Below are 23,644 nucleotides of genomic sequence, written 5' to 3' on the forward strand. Positions count from 1 at the left end.
CAGCTGCCGCCACAGACGACAACAACAACAACAACCAAAGATCCTTTTGTCCCCAGACGTATCCCCAGCTGGGCCCCTCCTTGGAGGTGGTGGGTCCCTCCCGATGTCTGCCCAGCCGTGTAGCCAAAGCTAGCCAGGCCGGGGCCTGCCAAGTTTCCTCGAAGACTCCGGGGCCAGGGTCCTCCAGTCACCTTTCTTGACTCTGCCTTTCAGGGCACTCAGGCAAGGGATCGTGAGCACAGAGCCAGGTGGTGGGACTCCATGGCTTTCTGAACCTCTGGCCCTACCCGCCAGGTGGGAGAGTCGGGCTGAGCCCTCCTCACGGGGTTCCCTTGGGCATCGCCTGTACGGAGGGACGCAGACGGTAGCACCCCTGACTGGGATATGGCACAGGATCCTCACTGCTGTGGGAGCTCAATGCAGCATTTCAGCAAGACCATGGCTGGGGACGCAGAGCAGTGGTCAAGCGCTCGCCCAGCGTGATGAGGCCCGGGGTGTCACCCCCAGCACTGGGAAGGAAGAAGGGAGGGAAGGAGGACGACGTCACATGCAGAGAGCCACTGAGACCTCTCTTAGGTAGACTTCCAGGTCAACTCTAATGCTGAAGGAGAGGCTCAACCAGAGGCTGAAAACCGGTGGTCCTCCAGCCAGAGTCAGGGGCGCGCCAGGGGATCAGCCCGTGGTGGAAGAATTTGCTGCTCACTTTTTTCTTTTCCTGGTTTGTGTTATTTTGCTTTAGTGCATGAGAGCTATTATTTCTAGAGACATGCAACATTTCAGAACACCAGAGCGACTGGTACATATCTCAAAAATACACAACTTACAATAACTTCTGGACAAACTACAATATAAAGTTAATAAATGTGATCTTGGTATTTAAAACGCATTAGCATAACATGCTCACCTTTAAAAACCAGGAGTCTTCACAGAAACCAGAAAGTGTGGATTTCTGGCACCTTCTGGAACATCCACATCCCCAGGGGGTCCAGTTGAGTTGAACTGAGAAGCAGCTGCCCCCCTAGCTGGGGTGTATGCCTCCTGATCCCTTCACCCTTCCTGGCCTGCTCCCAGTCACCATTAAGTCACTACCTGGACCCTGAGAATACTTGGGCTTGCCACCCTAGCTGCAAGAGAATTTCCACCTCAGAGGGAGGGAAGGGGCCCTAGAGGGTGAACAGGACCTCCCCATCCTGACAGCAAGACCAAGCGTGTGCTCCATCATGACTCAGCGTTCACCTTTTCCAGAAAGTTCCACTTAACTTTCTCATGGCATTTCTAACTGGGACCAGGCTTTCAACCGGTCCCGTAGTCAGAACTAATGGGCTGGCTGCAACCCTAAAGAGACTGAAACCTGGAGCAGCCAGCCCTTGCCTCATTGGGCCCGGGCAAGCAGCCCGACAAATCCACCGGCTCCAAGACCTCTGTGTGACTGGGGGAGACCCCCTACATCGTTCCTGTCCCCAGGGTGAGTGGACAAGGCTGAGCCCTCGGGTGTAAGTGCCCATCCTCCTAGGCAAAGTCCCAAGGCAGCAGTTTTCCTTCATGGAGTCTGCAGAGATGGAGAGGCCGCTGGTGGCCCTGGATTTGCATGGTGGGGTTTCCTCTGGGGGAGCCCCTTGGGGAATGCCTGCTGTGGGAATATCAGAGCTCTACACACCCCCGGAAGCCCTCAGCTGTTCCTGGAGTGTCCACCCAGGCTGTGCTCCCCACCCCGCCCCTCTGCAGCCTGCAGCAGTGAGGAGGGCTTTGATGGATGGAGAGAGCAGCGCTGGCCCTTCAGGAAAATTCTATCCACCCCTCTCTGCCTCCCTTCTGTTTTTCATTCTCCCAGCCCAAGGAAATGCAATTCACAAACCTTACAGTAATGTGATGTTAATTTTGCTCCCTTTAAAGAAACAGATGTCAGGAAATGGGAAGCCTCCCACTTCAGAGCTGCCCTAACCCATCTTCATTGCTTGGCCCTTGTACTTCAATCCCCACGCAGCTCGGGGCTCCCTGGAGCCAACCTCTCCTGCAGCCTGCGGTGAGTTATGGCTGCCGGGAGAACCTTCATCTCTCCTCCTACATCCAATTCGGGGGTAATTTGCAGTCTCCCCAACACATTACCTCCATTCCTGGGTCATCCTGGGGCAGGGTGACCAGGATTGATACGAAAAGCCGCCGCAGTTTCAGGAGACTCCAGGGAACACCCCCACCCCCACTCTCAGATCTGGGGAAGAGCCTGGGGGTGTGGCCTCCTGTGCTCTGGGCAGGACAGAAAGGGGAGGAGACCAAGGTCAAGACAAGGAGCACATGCTTCCAAAGAAGGACTGTCCCCTCCACTCCAGTCCACAGGCTCCGCATCGTGGCTCTCTAGTGGCCCGTTTGGTTCTCAGGGAAAGGGAGGGAGATTTGCGGGGAGCCCTGGGGACCCTAGCTCCACCACAAGCTCCAGGTCAGTCCCTAAGGGAGGCTCCACCCACTGGGGTTGCTGCTGGTCAGCGCAGAGCTCTGCGAGCTGGAGAGGGAGTTGCGGTGGTCTTGTGGCCCCTTCTGGGGTACCCTCTCTGTGACCTGAAGCAGAGCCCTCCCCTCCAGGCCTCAGTCACAGCCATAACCAGGCCACCTGGCGTGCTCCAGGGACCTCAGCAGCTTGGCGAGCAGACAGGCTCTCTGCAGCCGAGGAGTCTCCTGCTTGCAGAAGATGTTTCTGTGCTGGGCTCGGCTGTGTTCTGGGGGGCTAGACCCTTCCCTCAGCTGGCTCCATCCACTGGCCAATAGTGTTTTCAGGGCTGGACATCTGGATGGTCCTTGGAGGCCCCTTCCCTGTCAGGGGGCGCCTAAGAGGCCTGTGTCATGGCCTGCCATTCCACCTCTTCTGTGACAGGGTGTGGGTGTCAGGAATTGGAGGGAGGGACCTGCCCTCAGAGCTTGGAGCAGAACCATAAGTGACAACACTGAGTGCTCACTTTAAGAAACACACTATCCCCAGTCCTGAATTCTGCAAAGCTGGTGACATCAGGGAGTGAGGCCCTGCGTCATCAAAGGAATATTCACTTGTGAAAGGGGACAGTTCAGTGTAGCACTTTTTATGTGCAAGAAGACCTGCCTTCCAATCCCCGTTTTCTCCGCTGTGTGACTGTGGGCAAGCTACCTAATCTCTCTGAACCTAGGTCTCCTCTTCTATAAGATGGGAGTGCAGCAGGGTCTGTCTGATTGATGGTGGTGTTCGGGTTGTGGTTGTGAAGGCTGGATCTCTCCCATGGTGGAATATGATAAGTACTCAATGAATGCAAACAGAAGTGCCTGCTGGTGTTGGGGTTCTGGAGGGAACCCTTGTGGGAGGAGACGCATTTTGTTTTCCCCGCCCTCCTCTCTAGAGAGCCACTGCTTAATGAGAAAATCTGGGGAGGACACAAAAGAAGTTGGAGAATCACTGTTTTAAGTCCGCCAGTCCCTGGGGCATAGGAAAGAGGGTCACTGTGACAACACTTCACTCCCAAGCCTTCGGCTGTGTGGGGCCCTTGCTCCTGCTTCACAGGGTCTGAGGACAAATGTCAGGGGGATCACGACAGCTCCCCACCCTCCAGTCCCCAGGGCCGTGGCTCCCCCAAGTCCTGACCCTGTGCCCCCTTGGTCCCCCCATGTGTCTCCTCCTCTAGAAACCTGAGCAACAACAAGATCAAGGAGGTGCGAGAGGGGGCCTTCGACGGGGCGGCCGGCGTGCAGGAGCTGATGCTGACCGGGAACCAGCTGGAGGCCGTGCACGGGCGCATGTTCCGGGGCCTCAGCGGCCTCAAGACCCTGTGAGTGGACTGGGAATTTGGAGGGAGGCCGAGGGCAGGGCAGGCAGTGGGGCACCACGCACCATCCTGATCTATGGGACCCCTTACCCCTGGAGCTGGAGCCCTGGACACCTCCCAGTCCATGAAGGGAAGAGGTCAGCATGGCGCTCGGACACGCCACTTGGAGTCACTCTGTGATGCACCCTCCCAAGCACATCAGACCAGAAACCCGTGGAGGCAGCCACCGCACACTATTCCCCACAAGCATGCACATGTGCACATGTTTGTACAAATGCACAACACAGACATGTGCCCCGGGGCCACAAGCACCTGCAGACACGCCTGTCCACATGGGCATGAACACGAGGCAGTGCACAGCGACCCGTGGGTTCTCCCTTCTCCCCACAGCAGCCACAGGCATGAGCACAGGGGGACATGCACGCCTGGCATTGGCGCAGTAAGTGGAACGCACAAGCAAGGGCACACACGTTCACACTTAGCCCCAGGGATCCAGGCCTTGCGTTTACAAGTCGGATCTAACTGGCCTGGAGGGCCCGGCTTAGGGGTGGCGGGAGCACCCCACTAGTCACACGCCCACTGCTGTGTGCCCTGTGTGCTGTGTGCAGGAGGAAGGCTTGACGCCTGTGCTCCTCTTCCTACCACCTGCAGGATGCTGAGGAGCAACATGATCAGCTGTGTGGGCAATGACACCTTTGCAGGCCTGAGCTCTGTGAGGCTGCTGTCCCTCTATGACAACCGGATCACCACCATCACCCCTGGGGCCTTCACCACGCTCGTCTCCCTGTCCACCATGTGAGTCTCCCTGGCTCCCCCTGGGCAGACCTCACCGTTCCCCAGCTCCTTGCTGTCTGAGGCCATGGTCACGTATCCCTCTGTCTACTTAAAGAACTTTGCGGGCTCCCTGTACTCTGGGCTTCACGTAGGTATTGAGGATACATGGACCCAGCACTCCTTACTGGAGCTCACAGCAGAGTGAATTGCTGTAGGGAGGTCCACAGTGATGTGAAAACCCAACACAGGCTTTGTTGAGAAGTACTGGTACTGTATTCTGGAAAGTCAGCTTGTGGAAGAGAGTGGGAAATACATATCCTTCATCAGGAAGAGATGTACAAAGGCCCTGTGGTCAGTTGGAGCATAGACAACACACGGAGCTGAACAAGCCCAGCATGGCCATAGCACTGAGTGTGAGAGGCTTGGTATGAGGCAAGACTGGAGAGGAGGCCAGGGCTGGGCTGCAAGGTGGCTGTTGGCTGGTTTAGTCTTCATCCAATGTGAGTCAGCAACAATGGGACTTTGAAGTAGACCACTGATGTGACCAGCAGGGACTGAATCCAGCTTTCTGGACACCTCAGTGAGTGCTCCTGCCCTGGGGGTTCACCGTGTCAGTAAGGAGGCTGCAACTCTAGAGCCAAATTTCCTATGTCCAAACCCTGGCTCTGCCTCTCACTGGCTGTGTGGCCTTGGAAAGGGACTTCATCCCTAGGCTGCTACTCCCCCGATCCACCTCCTGGGATTGTTAGGAGGCTGGGTCGCTGCAGTTTCTGAGGTGCACAGCCAGGACCTGCCGTATAGAAAGGACCCAACACCACGTGGCTCTGCTGTCCTTTGTTGATAGTTAATTTTCCCATCTCTTCCCTTCTCCAAACACCCTTTAGGAGATAAATGGGGAAAAAAAGGCAGTTTCTGCAGTTCCTATTGCCACCCGTTGTCCCATCCACATGCACATGTCACTTGGAATAAGCAAGAGAGTTGTGGTCATTCCCTCATGACCTGCCCGACCTCTGTGCCTCCTGTCCAGCTCCACTGACCCCCCTCCAACCTCCCCCACCCAGCCCACTCTCTCCTGGAATTCTGCTGGCCCTTCACACTACCTGGCACCCCCTCCTCTGAGCCTCTGTCCCCTCCCTTCTCTGCTCAGGTGCCACCTGCCCCACCCCATGCCCCTCTGCATCCTCCTGTCCCCCAGCCCTGCTCTCCTAACACTGACCGCCTCCTCAGATTCGCCGCACGTTGCTCATCCACCACCAGTCGCATATCACTTGCCTCCTGTCATCTAAGTTCTGGAAGGACAGGGATACACAGCTGTCCCCTTCCCCGCTGTGTGCTGGAGGCTTGCACCTGTGAGGAGCTTAGGCAGATGCCAGCCTATGAGTGTACAGAGGCCCAGGCCACCGTGGCCAAATGCACGAATGAATGGGATGAGCGTGTGTCCTCAGCAGGGGGTCCATCAGCTGGGAACCACACCGTGGGCTGGCTCACTGTGGCTCACCTTCAGCCGCTCCCAGGGACCTCCCCAACGAAAGACAGGTTAGATGCTCAGAGGGGCAGGTCATGGAGCACGAAGACACCACTCCCATGTGAAGGAACAGGCCCAACTTACGCAGCTGCCAAGGCTCAGGGGAAAGATGCTGCTGGGACAGCCGACACCTGGGCTCTGGGTGACCGTGACAGAGCAACCACCTGAGGGCTCTCTGGCCCTCTTAGGTGACCTCCCTGGGCCATCCTTTCCTCATTTATGAAATGAGAATAATGTCCCCTCCTTCCCAGGGCGACTGTGACAGTGTGAGTGAGGTCACAGACATGTGAGGTGCACGGAGCTGCCCCGTCCTGGAGCAGACTTGGTGGCAGAAGCTGCTGCCCCCCTCCCTGCTCCAGTCAGCCATGTCACCCACCAGGGAACGAGTGCCTGTAGGAAGTGGGCTGGTTTCCAGACACAGAGGCCAAGAGCCGCGGCCCCACCCCATGAACCTGGGCTCCGAGGGCCAGGCAGATAGTAAACAAGGGCAGAAGCCATCAGGAGCGCTGACAGCCGCCCGGGAGGGGAAGGGAGAGGCCGGGAGGCTGCTGCCTCCCACTGGAGCTCAGAGAAGTCCCCTCAACCTGCTGGTGCTGGTGAAACTGAGAACCGCAGGTGACAGGGGCCAGGCAGGCTGGAGCAGGCGTCCTGGGCAGGGAAGAGGGCGGGGCAGGCCCCAGGTGGAGGAGGGTCTCCATGGAAGAGTGGGAGGCAGGGCGGCTGGAGCCTTACCAGTAGCAGAGGCCCTGGCAGGAGGCCACAGTCCTGCTCCTCAGCAGGACCACAGCGGGGCTGCGGGGAGCCATCTGTGGTGTCAGGGCAGGGCTGCAGCAGGCCCTGGGCCTGGTCTCTCCTGCCACCTGCAGTGGGTTCCCAGGGCTGCGCAGGGCAGCAGGGCGAGGCTGGCCCTGAGAGCCCTTCTCACCCTCAGAAACCTCCTGTCCAACCCCTTCAACTGCAACTGCCACCTGGCCTGGCTCGGCAGGTGGCTGAGGAAGAGGCGGGTTGTCAGCGGGAACCCCAGGTGCCAGAAGCCCTTCTTCCTCAAGGAGATCCCCATCCAGGACGTGGCCCTCCAGGACTTCACCTGTGACGGTGAGAGCCTGGGCAGCAGGGAGGGGGCGGGGCGCAGGTGCAGCTGACTGCATCCCCGGGGACCTGATCCACTCCACCCTGGGGCACATGCTGGAGCTCCGGGGGCTCTGCAGCCAGCCTGCAGGGCTCCCCTTGCAAATGATGAGATGCCCCTTTCTGAAGCCATTTTCTTCCATCTTCAAAAATCCATCCTGATATACCAATTTACTAAAGCATGAGCTGGTTCATGCCGCCTTGGGCTTCCAAACTGACTAATGTGCCATGTCCACAGTGAGGTCAGTGCCCTTGGGTGGTGTGACCCCCCTTGCACTGTACAGAACCTACACAACTGTACATGGGAGCCCTCGGCCTTGCTTTTCCTGTCTATGTCATGGTGAGGTCCAAGGTTTGTGCCCATGAGAAACAGATTTCAAGAAAAGCCCTGTCACTGGCAAGGAGCACAGAAGATTCAGGTTCCGGGTCTCAGGATCCCAGAGGACATATTTGTTTACATAAATTCAAGCGAGCACTGTCCTTTGCTTGATCCATTATCTAAGGACAGATTAACTGGTTTGCAGATCAACTGAGGGACACACTCACCCCAGAGGGCTTGTTTAGTGGGGAGGGGAGAAAGAGGGCAGGAAGAGGGAGGAGGCCAGGGCTCTGCCCCCACATCCCGCTCTCTTGGCCCTGATCTGGTTTGCAGGGATCTCTTTCTATTCCTCTGTTCTGAAGCCTCACCGAACCTCCTTAATAGGCTTTAAGTCAAATTCAGTGAAGGGCAGGAACCCTCCGTGCCCCCAGGTGTGTGTCCTTCCCCCTCCAACCAGGGTGAGGCCAGCAGCTGCTTCTGGCCTGGCTCTGGCCCAGAGTTGGAGCAGGCTCTGCCTGGCCTTTGCTAACAGCTGGGTGGCAACTGGCCCTGGCCTTGCTCGCCTGCGCCCCCTAGTGGACGCCATGTCCTGCCACACTCACCTCTGGGGCTCTCCACAGGCAACGACGAGAGCAGCTGCCTGCTGAGCCCGCGCTGCCCAGAGCAGTGCACCTGCCTGGAGACGGTGGTGCGCTGCAGCAACAAGGGGCTCCGTGTCCTCCCCAAAGGCATGCCCAAGGACGTGACCGAGCTGTAAGTAGCCCCATGCCAGCATCCTTCACACTGCACCCAGCCTCTCAAGTCAGACACCGGCCGGATGCCCTTGAATGCATTCCAGCAAGATGGCAGGGAAGCCTCGCCAAGGTGACCGACCTGGGCTTTGACAGGGAACAGGAAGCCCAGCTCCCCAGGGCCTCTGCCTGGCAAGGGAGGAGCATCTGACTCCACTCCCCCCGAAGATGCTCCAGAACACAAGACGGAGGGTTGTCAAGGGCCTGTGCTGGGAGCCCTGCAAACTGGGCAGGGACTGATGGCCTGCCGGGAGTGCCCACGCACTACGCAGTCTGGCAGTTGATGCTCTTCCCCGACACCGGCCTGCTCCCTCCCCAGGCCAGCTTAGCCTCAATCCCCAGACTCAGCAACATGGCCACTCCTCCAGGGAGAGTCTCCCTCCTGCCCCGCCTAGGGCCTGCCTTGGGACCTGAGTGTCCCGGGCCCCTGGACGACGGGCAGATCCCTGCGGGCAGGTTGTGGTTCCTGGCACTCCCTGGTGCTGGGGGAGGCTGGAACCAGGCTGCCAGCTCAAGGGGAGAAAGGGGGTGTGACAGCAGCACTGTGGAGCCCAGGCCAGTCCTGCCTTTGGGAGGGGCCGTGCCCGCCGTGCCCAGGAGGGTCCACTTCAGGAGATGTATGCAGTATTTGTCTTCTGCGCTAGTGAATCCTTTCTTATGATAATATCACCACTGAGCGTCAGAGTGCAGACTTCAACCCAGGTCTGTCTGACCTGACACCCAGTTACTAACCCCCTATCTCGGTGGCAGAGGCCCAGGTGCCTTTGAGTGCTACCTGCAGCCCTGGCTTGTTGGAGATTGGCAGGCAACACCATGAGTCCTCTCAGAACTGCTGCCTGCCGCCAAGCAGAGAGAGCCCAGCTCAGGATGCCTGGCACCATGGTCAAGGTGCCATTGGATCCTGGCTGGGCCCACCCCAACAGCTGGGCCTTCTCCAGCCATGGCAGCTGCTGCCCAAAAAGGGCCTGCTGTGCCCAGGTGCTAAGCAGCTCCCAAAGCACTGAAGAGAGTCACCACCCAGCACTGATGGCGTCTTTTGTCTTTCTCTGGCCCAGGGAGAGAGAAATATGTCTCCAGCCAGCTGGATGGGTTGATCCCATCTTTGGCATAAGCCCTGCTCCAGAGGAGACCTCAGCAGATGGCATCAGTAGAGGACTCCCCTTGGTGCCACTGGGTCATGGGAGGGGCTCTGGGAGGCCCAGCACAGGCTGAGAACTAAGAAGGCCCCCCACTGCCCCTTCAAGTGTTTACTGGGCTTATCACACCTGGGAGCTGAAGCTCAGCATGGAGTGACAGCGAGTCCCTGTCTCCGAAACCAAGTGAGGGAGAAATAAGAAGACCAGTAACCAGGGAAGGAAGGAGGAAGGAAGGGAGGGAGGAAGGGAGAGCGGGAGAGGGGGAGGGAGGGGGCATTTCATCAAAATAGAGGAAAGATCAGTAGAGTAGAGAGGGGATTGAGGGGGAGGAAGAAGGGACAGGGAAAGGGAGGAACTGTGCAAAGATTCTGGCCACACTTTCCTGAGTGTGTGGGGGTGTGGCGTGGTGGGTCATGGCATTGGGTGTGTCCATAGGACAGTAATTAAAAAAAAAAAAAAAGATGAGTGGATTCAGGGAGGGGAGCAGGAGTGCGCAGGGAGTGCTGGGGACTGAATTGGAGCTTCTTGGTCACATCAGGGTGTCCTGGTGTCCTATATAATTAAAAAGAATTGTTTTAAAAAGGCAACGGCAGCGAACCAGCAGAGCAGACATCTCAGATAGGAAGAGGACTAGCGCTCCCTGGAAAATACCAGGGAGCAAGGAGGAGCAAGGACTGGGAGGACCCTCAGAGTGGAAAGATCTTGTACTCAGGAAACCCAGGGCTCAGCAGTAGAGCACTCGCCTACCATGTGTGAGGCCCTGGGTTCAATCCTCAGCACCACGTAAAATAAGTAAATAAGATAAAGTATTGTGTCCACCTGCAACTAAAAAAAGAAAAGAAAAAAAGATAGAACCCAGAAGGCCACCAGCTGTGACCACTGCAGGAGGAAAGGGGACAGGTGCGCAGAGCAGTTGAAGCAAGTTCTGTGGCCACAGCAAAGGCTGAGTCTGCAGCCCCAGGGAAAAGCAGGAGCCAGGGAAGAATTCTAATCAGGACAGTGGAAAGAACAGTTCTCCTTTAGAAATATCATTCTGGAAGAATAGGGAATGCACAACCAGTGGTCAGAATCCTCCTTTGACCTTTGTATGTATTGTTGGATGGCCATGTGGGTGTGTAAATGTGTGTGTGTGTATGTGTATGTGTATATATTCAAAGTTTCTCTCAGGCCCTGCTCTAAGGTCTATCCATTTAATCTTTATAATCACATCAAGTTAGTGATGATTGTAAGCCCCATTTTACATCTGGGAAGTGCCAGGTTAAGTACCTTGCTCAAGGTCACACAGCTGTTAGAAAGCCAGGTTGTGAGCCTAGGAAGCCTGACTACTGAGCTGCTCTGCATGGCTCAGAGCCTGGAATAGGGTCTCCTGGAGGTGGCTTGCCTCCTCTGTCCCCCCCAGCTGGTCCCAGAGTTCTTTGTGCATGTCTGTTGCTTGTGCGAGGCTTGGACGGCCACGGCAGCGTTCATTCCAGGATCTGTGTGAACTTCCATGCGAGGCCGATGTCCCCTCCCGTGCTTGCTCTGGGCTGAGACCAAGCATTTAAATGCAGGTCAGTGCCAAGGTTGACCCACTCGAAACGCTCGGCAGCTCTGAGGCTGGCCGGGCAGGAGGGCACTCTTCTGAAATGGGCCCTCTGGGGACCCGGGATGGAGCCACAGGCAACACTGGAGCTCAGAGTCACCATCAAGGGCTTCCTTCAAAGGGAGCTTCCCACACACCACAGCTGCGTTTCCGAAGGGAGGCCTTTTGATTCCGCATCTTCTGAGCCCGATGCCAGGTCCACTGGGGACGTTCTGTGCTGAAGCAGCCCCTGCTCGGCTCAGCAGTGCCAAGGGCAGCTCCACCTGGGGAGCCCGGGGCCGCCACTGTCCCCAGCGCCTCGCGTTGCTAGGCAGCGGTGGGATGCGGTGGGGGCGACACCGACGTGTTCTGCCAACGCGCATCACAGAATCACACTGGAGACGTCACCGCGGGGTGAAATGCTGTGAAGAAAACACACCCAGAGCTCCGGGGCACTGCGATGCCACCCGTGCATGGGGAGCTGAGATCCAAGCATCATAGTGGGTGGGGCGAGGAGGGAGAGGAGGACTCGGCAGGCCAAGACATGACCCCACCAAAGGGCTCGGGGGCTCCAGGAAGCGCAAGACCAGAAGTCAAGGGGGAGCCTGGCAGGAGATGAACCTGAGATGACCTGGCCCCGATGGTCAGTTTCTTGTGTGGACTTGGCAAGGCAGTAGTCAAGCACCCAGTCTAGATGTTATGAATGTATTTTGCGGATGCAGTTAACACCCACAATCAGTAGAATTCTTGGGTAATGGGGATCACAGTCCCAAACATTAAGGAGGGTCTCCCCTAATCAGTTGAGGGTGCTAACAACAGAAACCCTGAGGTTTCCCAGAGAAAAGAGAATTTTTTTCTCAGAATTTCTGAAAGCTATAGAAATCCTGTTTGGGTTCCAGTCCACCCCCAGGCTGCAGTGTAGATTCCAAACCAGCAGTCCCACCATTATCATGAGCCAGTTCTTCAGATACACCCACATTCTCCCCATCCCCCATAGGTAGGTAATAGTCAAAAGACAAAGTCACAACAAATTTAAAGATCTTAATTGGCTTATTTTGGGGTCCAACGAGCTGAGTGGATGGGTTGGCTTTATAGACTGAGAAGGGCTGAAAAATGCAGAAACTAAGACCAAAAAGAGGGCTGGTCCCAGGGGCCCAGGGCATCTGCTGAACCCCAGCCCTTGCAGGCTGGGGAGGGGGGAATCACTGGAGCCTGAGAATTCGAGACCACATAGGTAACTTCAGGGAGACTCCCACCCACTGCAAACATTTTTTTAAAAAAAGGACTGGTCACCCCAAGTTACTCTCCTTATAAGGCGGAGACAGGAGACAGAGCGATAGAAAAGTCACTGATGGGTTAACATCAGGTTACTTCAGGTCACTTGTTTTGCATGAGGATTAGAGCAGAGGGGACTTCAGGGTTGTGCCTGTTGACAACTGGCCTGTTTGGGAAGTTCGGCCATTAGTCTCGTCATGTCTCGTTTGTACTGGTTTCTTGCAAGGGCAGATAAACAGCTGGTGTTGGTTTGGTGATGGTGCCCTTTAGCATGGGTGATTCCGTCTGGGCTTTTACTCTACTTATCGGAGCCTCCTGCCAGAGTACAGTCCTAAACCACGAGCTTCTGTACTTTTTATTTAAACATAGATCTCCATTTGGTTCCATTTCTATGGAGAACCCTAATACTGGAGAGACCACAACAGCCTTGTCAGATATGGGCAGGAGTGGGCTGGCCCTTCTCTAACTGCAGCGGGAGCCTCCAAGGGTTCCAGGCAGGGAAGAGGCTACGTTGGCACAGCACCAGTCAGAGAGAGACCCCCATGGCTCCAGAAGCAGCTCTGTCTCGTTGCTGGCCTCCAGGGTCCTGAACCTCCCCGTTCCCTGAAAGATGATGTCGGCATCCCAGAATCCCATGGTCACTTGCACTTTCATCCGGCTCTTCAGAAAATGCAAGCATTTGCAGAGCATGGTCGTCCTGCATGTGTGTCGGGGCCAAGCACCAGGCTTCCCTTCAGACCACCATGTGTTGTGTTTTTAATCCAGAGTCCTATGAACAGCCCTTCTACGCATGCGTGCATTCAACAAGTGGGCGAGCCTATACTGTGCACTGGAGGATACAGCAGGAAACCAAACTGGCCCTCTCCCTGCCCTTGTGGAGGACATGCTCCACCACCCAGAGCGTGCCTTCCAGGAGGGCTGAGACAGAACGTAACACAGGCATCATCCCCCATAGCCAGGCTGCAGAACGAAATTGCAAAACCACTAGGACGGCCTACCAGACCTGCTCTGATCTTGTGGGTGGATTTCCCTCCATGCAAAGCTCTCCCAGGGTCCCCTCTCCCAATAATCAACCCCCAGTCACTGACGTTCATCTGCCCAGCACCCGTCCCAAGCTCCAGCAGGGGAAAGCCATGCTCTATGTTGTGCGATCCCAGTGCTTCTCAAAATTAACACTGTTGTCAGTCACCTGGGATCTTGCTGGGAGAGCCGATTCCGATCCAGCAGGTCTGGGGTTAAGTTTGGAAAATCCTCATTTCTAACAAGCTCCCTGGCAGTGAATGAGCTAGTCCATGCCCCTTGTGAGGGTGGGAGTAACCTCAGTAGGGAGCATTGCCTTTGTAATTCAGGACCACATCACTGCAAAGAGACCTCCCTCTTTCTCTTAAGCCTCACTCAAGCCCCCAGAGGTTGCTTGTCCTGATGGAGCAAGTCAGTGCAGGGCTCCGGAGTCCAGGTGGGGTGGGGCGCAGCCTTTGCATCTGTTGGGTGCATCCTCCTCCATCCATATCACAGTGTTCCAGGTAACAGGGATGTGCCCCTTCTCTCCTCAGTTTTCAAATACTCAACATCAAATTAGAATTTTTGAGACAAATTGTGGCTCGGTTCTCCCACCACACTCCAGAAGCCAGAAAGAATTGTGGTAAGAGGATAGTCAGAGAGAGGCGGGTTCAAGTCTACCTCAGCTGCTTGCTTGCTGTGTGACCTTGAGCGTCTCTGAACTTCTTCCTCAACTGTGAACTCCTGCCATGCAGGATACTGCGAGGGCTGAGCATCCAATGGAAGCTTTATTTATTAAACAAGTATCTATTGAATACCCATCATGTATCCATTGTGTAAAGAGCCTTGGGGATTCAATGGTGGGCGATTTGGGCCAGGCCCTGCCTTCATGAAACTTACCAACTCAGTGGAGGAAGACATTGATGACTGAGTAATCACACAAATAAGCATTAAGTGACAAGTGTGGTGTCTGCTTTGGAGGCTATGGGAGGAAGCAGAGGGAAGGGACTCAGCACAGCCGCTCTGAGAGAGTGGCCACCATGCACTGTCCCTTCCCAGGTGTTGTCACTCTGTTCCTCTCTTTCAGGTACCTGGAAGGAAACCACTTAACAGCTGTGCCCAGAGAGCTGTCTGCCCTCCGACACCTGACGCTTATGTAAGGAGCTGCCTGGGGGGTGGGGGGAACCCTTGTTTCCAGGGAGCTGGCTGGAGGGTGGGGAGGGCGGGTAGGTTGACGCAGCATCCCCAGCCTTCCTCCCTGGAGGAGGAGCAGCCTGATCCCCCCAGACCGACCAGGGGGTTCTGAAGAAACCCAGGGCCTGGCTTCACAGGCCGTCTCCGCCACCCTCCTGCTTGGCTTGGGGGAGTGACAAGGCCGAGTAGAATTCCTGGGCCTCAGTCTCCAGCCTCTCGCAGGTGGAGCCACGCTGAGGTTTGCCCAGAGCTTGAACTGGCATCTCCCCTTCCTCTTCCTTTAGTTCCCCAGGAGGTGCCCTCAGCCTGGGAGCCGTCAGGGGCCCTGCTGGTTCCAAGTCTTCCAGTGGCAGGATCCCAGGCCCAGGCAAAGCCCAGGGAGCCAGGCCCCTCGGCTTGGTCCTCACAGCTCCACGCCTTGCCCAGTGGGGCCAGATGGGCTCAGAGTAATCCTGCGGGCAAGTGTAATTGAGGGGTTCCAGAGCCACTCAGGAGAGCTGGGCAGCAGTGCAGGGGACAATCAGGGTTCTTCCAGGAAGAAAACACCAACCCTGGGAAAGAGAGGCCACTGTCATCAGCCTGGCTTCCTGGATCCCCCTCACAGCAGCATCTAGACAAGGTGCTCTCAGCCTGGGGACTCTAGATGCAGGAGGCCAGGTCATTCACTGCTGTGGGCAGCTGCCGTGGACACTGTGGGTGTGTCACAGCCCCCACCCCTCCTGCCTTTTTTCCTCTGGCCTCTCCTAGGTGCCAGTAACATTTCCCCAGTGGTATTAACCAAAATTGTCTGCAGACACTGCCCTATATCACGGGGAGAGCAAAAGGGTCCCCAGCTGAGAACCACTGCTCAATAGCAATGGTTGTGAACTTGAGGTTGGAGGGACCCCCTGAGTAGTAGTAGTTGTCATTGTTGTTTAGTACTGATGCTCAGGCCCACCCTGGAGCACTTAATCAGCATATCTGCACAGGGATCCCCGGCATCGGAGGATCTAAAAGCCCTACAGATCATCTAATGAGCAGCTCATGTGGCTACTGCTCTGGGTATTTATCCCCCAAGAGAAGCTGGAGGTTGTAGTTGGCAGAGAAGGAAACTCACATGACTTCATTTCTCCTAAGAGAGAAGCTGGTACCATGGAGTGAATGAATGCTAGGAGGCAGGGAGGGTGAAGATTCTGTGGAAACAAGGATGGATAAAGGAAAAACTGTTCTAGACAAGAAGAGACTGTTACCACATGTGTTAGGTTTTGTTGGTAGAAAGAAACAGATGGGTAGACTTGAAATTGAATGACTGACTAGCGGAAGGAAGGAAAGAAGGAAGGAAGGAAGGGAGGAAGGGCGGGAGGGAGGGAGGGAGGGAGGAACAACAGCTGCTTGAAAATAAATGAACATTTGTGAGATGAATGACTAGGATGGGGGGTGGGTCGGTGGGTGGACATATGGACTGAGGAGAGGGCGAGTGGATAAACAGAAGAGTGGCCAGGTGGGTAGAGGGTGAGTGAAGGAATGGAAGATGGATGGATGAGAGTGTGGGTAGGTGGGTGAGTGGATGGATGGATGGGCAGATGGAGTGAATGGTAGGTGAATGAGTGGGTGGGTAGGTGTATGGACAGATGAATGGGGAAGTGGGTAGTTGAGCAGGTAGGTGGATAAATAAGTGGGTAGATGATAGGTGAGTGAGTGAGCTGGTGCGTGCGTGGTTAGGGATGGACGGATGGACGGATGGATGAAATGCATCCATGGGGATGGCCTCCATCAGAAGCAACCAACAGTAAACATGACCCTTCTGTTTGACTTTTCCTAGTGACCTGAGCAACAATAGCATCGGCATGCTGACCAATTACACCTTCAGTAACATGTCTCACCTCTCTACTCTGTGAGTACCGTCTCCTCCCTCGCTAACTAGCTCAGGGGTCTTGCAGTAGTGGGCATCTCTCCCCTCTTTCCCCTGGGTCCCAGGTTCTCTGCTCTTTCCATCCTCAGGGCTGAGGCAGTCCCTGCAAAGGGTAGACCTTAGTCAATGACAGGAAAATAATATAGGTTGGAACTTTCTGTCTGGGCAGACAGAGGCGCCGGAGCCTGGTGACCCTGAGGATGGCTCCAGTAGAATGTCTTCTCTGATGGGGGAATTTCCTGTCCCAGGGGAAGACAGTGCGGGTGGAGGGCTGAGGATAAACTGGTTGGGGAGCCAGGCTGCTCTGGAGCCTGTAAGGAGCCCGGAACGCTGAAGCCAGGGCTCTCCCTGGGGCGGCAGAGGGGCTTCCCTACTCTTTCCCGCTGGGATGCTTTTGTCAATATATTCAAACTGGGATATTGAAGAAACAGTTCGCTTTGACTGTGCACCGCGTCAACAGTCCTCAGCAAATAGCAGAGAGTAAACCAGCCAACAGCTCCTATCTCCCTTCCCCCAGGATCCTGAGCTACAACCGGCTGAGGTGCATCCCTGTCCACGCCTTCAACGGGCTGAGGTCTCTCCGCGTGCTGTGAGTGCGGGGCCAGTGTGGGCTTTTAGGGTGGGCACTGTGGGAAGCATGCCACACTCCCTGCCCCAGGCTCCCTGCTGCACGGCCACATCCCCACCCAGGACCCGTATTGGCTTAATGGGATAGAGAAAGTGAGAGTCACCCATTCCTGGGGTCCAAGCCCACTGGCATGTGTGGACCTTGCGCAAATCACCTGACCTCTTTGAGTCTCACTTCTTTGTGTGTAGAATGGGATCAATGGCACCTTCGTTGCAGAAACTATAATGTGCGCTTGAACTCTGCCCTGGAGCACTGAGCACTGTAGGGGACTTGAGCCCCACTGTGATGACCAGCCTGTCCACAGTGTTCCTCTGCCTCCAAAATCATCACCCTCTGCAGGGGAACAAAGCTCACACACCAGAGATCACAAGATGGGAGGCGGGGGCCTGTTTCCATTCAGACAGCTGGCTCTTGGGGTATCTTGCTTCAAAAAAAAAAAGTTTGGAAAACTACCAACTTTTCAATATAAGATTTCTCACACAAACTCTAACTTCCACTTTCTCTTGGAAAATTGAGACTCCTGGTCACACCAGGGCCCTGCCTCTGCATTCTACACTTTGGGCAACGTTGGGCAGTCTGCAGCCAACACACCTGCCCCACACCTTCCACCCACCTGGCCCTAGAGGGGAATGGGAGCCCATCTGAAGCAGATCAGCTCCGAACAAAGGCTGGATGGATATTGAGCTGCCCCCTGCTTCCCAGGCTCGGCTGTCCAGCCCTTGCTGTGTTTTCTCATCCATAAAATCAGACGATTGTGGGAACTGCCACACAGGTCTTCGGAGGACTTAATGAGATACCATACGCAGCACTTAGTACAGCCCCAGCCTCTGTAAACACTTGATAAATATTCATTTGTTATTACTGTTCTCCCAGAGTTAGAAGAGGAAGGCTGCCCCCTATGCTACCCCAGCCCCACAGGCCCACTGTCACCTGGTTTGTGCATATTTCCATCCTGCACTTGTTTGAAAGGCAAATTGAAAGGCAATTTGCTACAAATTGATCCTTTGAATGTCACCCTTGAATGATGTCCTCATGAGCTGCCACAGTGCCACATGAATGATGTCCTCATGAGCTGCCACAGAGCTTGAGAGGATGGTGCCCATATTATAGATGGGGAAACTGAGGCCCGATCAGGGAAGCCTCTGGCCAAAGCCCAGCACCGAGGCATTTGCGAGTCCAGCCTCCTCCCTGGGAGCCCCAGGGCTCTGCACAGGGCCCATGAACAGCACCCAACTAGCTGCCCTTTCCAGCAGCTCAGGCTGATGTGATTTATTGAGGCCCACGAAACACCCGTGTCAGCGACAACTCCCTCCACATGTCATCTGCACTGTTATTAAAAATCAATTCTCTGGGGGCAAAGAAGTGCCTGCTCTGACGGTGAGCAATCTGTTATTGTCACTTATTTATCATCTACCTACCCTGGGGAGCTGGGGAATGGAAACATCAGCAGGGCCCTTTCCCTCTTCCCAGCTGGACATGGCCGGACACGGGTGTGTCTCCCTGGCCAGGACGGAAGCACCACCTTCCACCTCCTGCTGACCCCTGCGATCCCAGGCCACTGTCTGCCATTGCAATCCAATAGTTCTGTGCTTGACTTTGCTCCCAGGGGGCGGGACCTGCCCATTTTAAAGGGAGCCATGGACACATGTTCGTAATTAGAGTGGTTCTGGTTGGGACAACCCAGGGTAAGAGAGAGGAGACAGCATTTGCCTGTCCATCTGTCTGTCGGGGGGAGGGGGGGCAGTGAGCATTGCCAGCCTGCCCAGGGGTTCCCTCTAACCAGCAGGGCCACTGTCATTAGCTCATCAGAAATCCCCAACAACATACAATGAGCTGGTGCTTGCTTCTTGAATTAAGATTTAGCATCATCATTTTAGAATTGCGAGATCTCAGGAATAAAAAGGGATCTTAGAGCCCCCCAATCCAACCATGCACCTCAGTGGGGAGCAACCATTTTCTGCATAAGGACCAATTCAGGAAAAATAAAAATGTTTATGAGCTATATTTTTTATATTTGTATCCTTTTCCCCAGTAATCACACACATAGGAATTTATGTTAAAGAATAATCCAACATGAGGGAAAAGTTCTATGCATTATGATCTTGGTTGCACTGTTATTTTTAAACTAAATTTTGAATATTACCCATAGGGGTCACAATGGGGAAATGTTTAAAGAAACTATGATACAACCAGCCAATGAAGTGCAGTTCATTAAAGAGGTAGAGATGAAATCCGATTGCAGTGTGGGAAGGGGTTAGCACAGCATTTACATGGAAAAAGACCCTAACCTAATTATAACTTGTGAACATTGATACCTGTGAAGAAAAACTGAAGGGAAACAATTTAAAAAAAAATCATTGATCACTAGCTGGTAATATAAAGTCATTCCCGTAAGAAGTGAGGCTAAGTTAAAAATGAATGAAGTCAGTAACATTTACAATTTACGTAGTTTGGGAAAAGACAGGGTTTTCAAAATCGGGAATTGCACTATCTACAACTGTGTTCGAGCATCTCATATTCTCTCCTTATTTCTGTGGGATCTCATTATTTTGATTAAACTGTCAAAAGTTATCAGAGCCTCAGGGTCGCTTGATGTCTGGCACGAGGAGCAGGATGAACATCAAAGAGCAGTAAGAGGCCTGGAGGGTGGGGGTGGGGGTGTAAATACATTTCAAAGAACGCACCAGGAAGGTGACCATGACCGGAGCCCTAAGTATGAACCTCACAGGCCTTTTCTATGTCACTCCTAATCTAAAATTAGCTAGAAGAAAATATTCTTTTCATTGTCGTTCTTATTACTTATACTTGATATTAGAACGTGTTTGGACATCTTACGCATATATGGAGTATAACTTCTCATTCTTCTGGTTGTGGGCGTTTTAGTTCTTCTTGGGGGATCTTTGCCGCACGCTGAGTCACATGCCTTGTGCATGTGAGGTCCCTAGTGTTGGTCCCCCTCCCCAGCCACAGCAGGGCCACCTGGAGTCAGTTAGCACCCGGAAGTCTGCAGCAGCGTGTGCTCGTGAGGGCGCCCGTGGGACATCATTTGTCATCCTAGATTTATCTCCTGGTCCCTGGAGTGAGACGGCGCCATTCACTCCCATGCTGCTCTGTGGACTGCAGGAACCCCCACGGCAGCTCTGGAGAGGGTCCACTGGCTTTTTGGTTGATTGCCTTCTGGATAAAGTGCCCACCCCCTTACCAGGCAACAGCATTTCACTTTTGGCCAGCTGTGAAACTTCAGGAAATGCCCTCCTCCTAAGGGAGAGGAAGTGGGGGGTGCAGTTTGCGGGGGGGGGGGGGGGGGGATAGTAGGTGAATTTTAAGGGAGAGAGTGAGCCCATAGAATAGACAGTAGCCTGCGGCAAAGTTCCTCTGGGGTCTTGAAGATTTTCAGTCTCCCCATCTGTGATAGAACTCTAATCTTCCAGGACCTGTGAAATGTAGGACTATGGAGATGATTTTGTTTTTGTTGGAGGGATATGGTCTTTAGATCAATAGGGGAATCTCAGGGAAAGTCCCTTCCTGTGCCTCAGGAAAGAAAGGATCAAGAGAAAGTGGGGGTGACCAGGGGCATGTCAGCAAGAACAGGAGACTGCTCCTCAGGTCCAGCATGTAGAGCACCATATTTTGGGGTATCCATTTCAGGGTCCCTGCACCCCACTGAGGTCATGCTAAACTTCTGACTGCACTCACTGTGACTCTGACTGACCAGACCCAATGGTGGCAGGAGCGCAAAGCTCTTGAAGTAAGAGCTGGGGAAGGTGATTTCCAATGGACCAGAGGGGAGCCGCTACAGAAAAGAGGGGTCGTTGCTGAGCAACCTGCACCCCACAAAGGACATCTACCGTTACAGGTAGATTCCAAGACTGCCTCCATTTTAGGGATGAGAAAACTGAGCACCAAAAGCCAGAACGAGAGGAAGGACTCAAACCCAGGCCGTGGCCTCACCTGCTCAGAGAACCCACTGACTCCAGCCCACATTTAGGATGAGGACAGGTCCTGCCACTATCAGACAAACTGTGAACATCCGAGGATCCAGACAGCAAGGTTCCAACAGCCTAGTGCTGACACAGGTGGTTAGGGCCTGATGTTGCACTACCAATGCCACCGTGTGCATCCCAAGTGTGCCTTTACATCCCCTAGTAGTCTGGAGGGGAGCAGAGATGAGCCAGCCATCGGGGGGTTCTGAGAGGGGCTGGCCAGCCTCTGTTCCTGCAGGTGTCAGGGAGAGGAAGGTGGAGGCACCCAGTGCTTCCTGGCAAGTGCGTCACCCACCTCTCCAGCACCTTTTGTGATGGGGTCTGATGTGCTAGAGACTGTCTTTGGGGGCCAATCTGGGAGTGAGAACTTAAGGTGGAGGCAGGTTTCTTTAGAGTTGTCCCAGTAAAATGCAACCCATTTCTCCGTAGGTACAGAGATCTCAGTGGCCCCCCTCACAGTAAGTGGGTGTGTGGCTTGTGGGTGTCACCATGCTCAAACTGCCTTTAGGTTATCTGGTAGTTTTAAAGTAGAGCTTCATGCCTCTAGGGGCCCAGGCCCCTTCCAGAATGATTAGCAACGGGGCTGAGTGCATTTGCAAAACAGCAAGGCACAGTGAAGCCATCCAAGTCAATAGCTGGCAGGCGCTGGGGTTTGTAACCAAGCCCGTGGATTAGAGATAAAATGACACCGTGAGTGTGTTCAGAAGTGCCCGGGCGGCTTCTCACCCACAGAGGTGAGAAGCTGCAGGATCACCCTTCAGAGGACTGTTGGCTATCTCCTGACCGATGTACTGCCTCCCCACCCCATCCCACCCCAGAGAGTCTGACCTGGAACTGTAGGGGAAGGAGTTGGCCATGGTGAGGATGTCAACCAAGCACAACTATGAGGAGGAGGAGGAGGAGGAGAGCAGGGGCAGGAGACGTGGCTCCAGCCCATGCTTAGTATGTACACAGCCTGGGTTTGATGTCCAGTGCCAAAAGGAAAAGAGAGGAGATTTGGGAAGAGGAGGAGGGAAATGAACCCCTTGCCCTGATGTAATAGGGGGAAGTTCTCTAAACCTTCGCCCTTGAAGGGTCCCTGGACCAACAGCAGTTGCACACCAGGAAACGTGTCAGAAATGTAGGACCTCAGGTCCACCCAGACCCACAGCATCTGTGTCTCTGCCAATGAGACTCAGAGATCTGTGTATTTTCTAGCGTCAATGCTCTTGCAGTGTGAGTTCAATGCTCACCCCATGGGAGATCCCTGTTCTATATTAAACATAATTAAGTTACCATCTCGGTTTCAGTTGAAGACCCAGGGCAGTCTAACTTCAGTGGAAAGCAAAACAAAAGAGGGGTTCCATGAGTTACTGCTTACATTTGCGCAGTCAGTGCTAACCTTGTCTCTATTTTGCTAGGACTCCTACCTGTGCTCAAGTTGTTAGTCCTTCCCTTAACAGTGCGTTATCACCAGCACACCTAATGGGGCCCATCAGTCAGTAAAGAAGCTTCTGAGTCTGTAGGACTTAGCACCTTGTATTTCATAGACCAGATCCCAAAGTGAGTCATCGGTTTAGGTTTTTTTTTTTTTTTTAAATGTTGCTAATGATAAATGTTTAATTAGGCTTTTTTTTAAATGTTGCTAATGATAAATTTTTCGGTAGGGTATATAATCCTGAATTGTAGATTGGCTCTTGTTCCTGGATCATAGAACAGTTTCATTCCATGTTTCCATGGACGTGTCCTCCAGGCACTGGCAGAGGCTCAGTATCCACCACTTTGCAAAAGAGAATAGCTCACACCACCTACACTCCCAAGAGTGACTGCAGATATCCAACAGGTTGCCCGGCCCTTTGGACTTGCTGTCAGAAGATGCATTCAGATGTGCCAAGTGCCAGGCTCATGTATGTGTGTCTGGAGTGCTAGGCTTTCTCTGCATGAATTAACACCTGCACTGCTACCTCCGTGGCAATTCTCATTTATTTCAGTCCCATTTTACAGTAGGAAAGGGAGACTCAGAGAAGGTGAGCTGCTTTGCCCACAGTCACACAGCTGGAAAGTGGTAGAGTCAGGTTCTGAAGGCAAGAAACCTGGCCCCAGAATTTATGGTCTGAGGCATAGTGAAGAACATCATCTCTGAGTTTCCAAGGGCTTCTGTGCATAGATACACCTCTCCACTTTTAAGGTATGAAAATGGAGACCCAGAGAATAATTTACCCCATGTTCCACCTCCAAAAGGGACTGATTTCTGATTCCCTCCCAGCTCTATCCCATTGAAAAGTGCACCCTCTTCCTCCCCAAATACTCTGCCCTCCATCCCTGCTGCTGAGCTGGGCAGAGGAAAAGCCACTCAACCTGCAGCAAGAGCACCAGCTGTTGCTGCTAGCGGTGACACTCTGGGAACTACTGACAGGTGGCTGGGTTCAAACTGTCACTGAGTGTAACCCTCTGACCTGTCCCTTCCATCTCAGGACCCTCCACGGCAACGACATTTCCACTGTTCCTGAAGGCTCCTTCAATGACCTGACATCCCTTTCCCACCTGTAAGTAGCCCCTTTCTCTCCAGCCTGCATTCACTGGAAACGCAAGCTCATAATGTGCGACATCATCACAATATCATTACAGCTAGCTTCTGGAATATATCCATTCCATACACACAGTCATCCCTCCACATCT

General features: G+C 54.1%; 1 protein-coding gene across 1 annotated transcript in view; it reads left to right on the forward strand.

The window, feature by feature from the left end:
* The window catches only part of Slit3 (slit guidance ligand 3), a 568,745-nt gene that overhangs the window by 499,538 nt on the left and 45,563 nt on the right, over positions 1-23,644 (forward strand). The window contains exons 17-24 of the mRNA XM_076855688.2: positions 3,642-3,785; positions 4,434-4,577; positions 7,013-7,176; positions 8,149-8,281; positions 14,378-14,446; positions 16,286-16,357; positions 16,893-16,964; positions 23,440-23,511. Coding sequence (XP_076711803.2) covers positions 3,642-3,785; positions 4,434-4,577; positions 7,013-7,176; positions 8,149-8,281; positions 14,378-14,446; positions 16,286-16,357; positions 16,893-16,964; positions 23,440-23,511 — 870 coding nt within the window. The remainder of the gene's footprint in view (positions 1-3,641; positions 3,786-4,433; positions 4,578-7,012; positions 7,177-8,148; positions 8,282-14,377; positions 14,447-16,285; positions 16,358-16,892; positions 16,965-23,439; positions 23,512-23,644) is intronic.

Source organism: Callospermophilus lateralis, chromosome 5, assembly GCF_048772815.1.
Source record: "Callospermophilus lateralis isolate mCalLat2 chromosome 5, mCalLat2.hap1, whole genome shotgun sequence".
NCBI lineage: Eukaryota > Metazoa > Chordata > Mammalia > Rodentia > Sciuridae > Callospermophilus > Callospermophilus lateralis.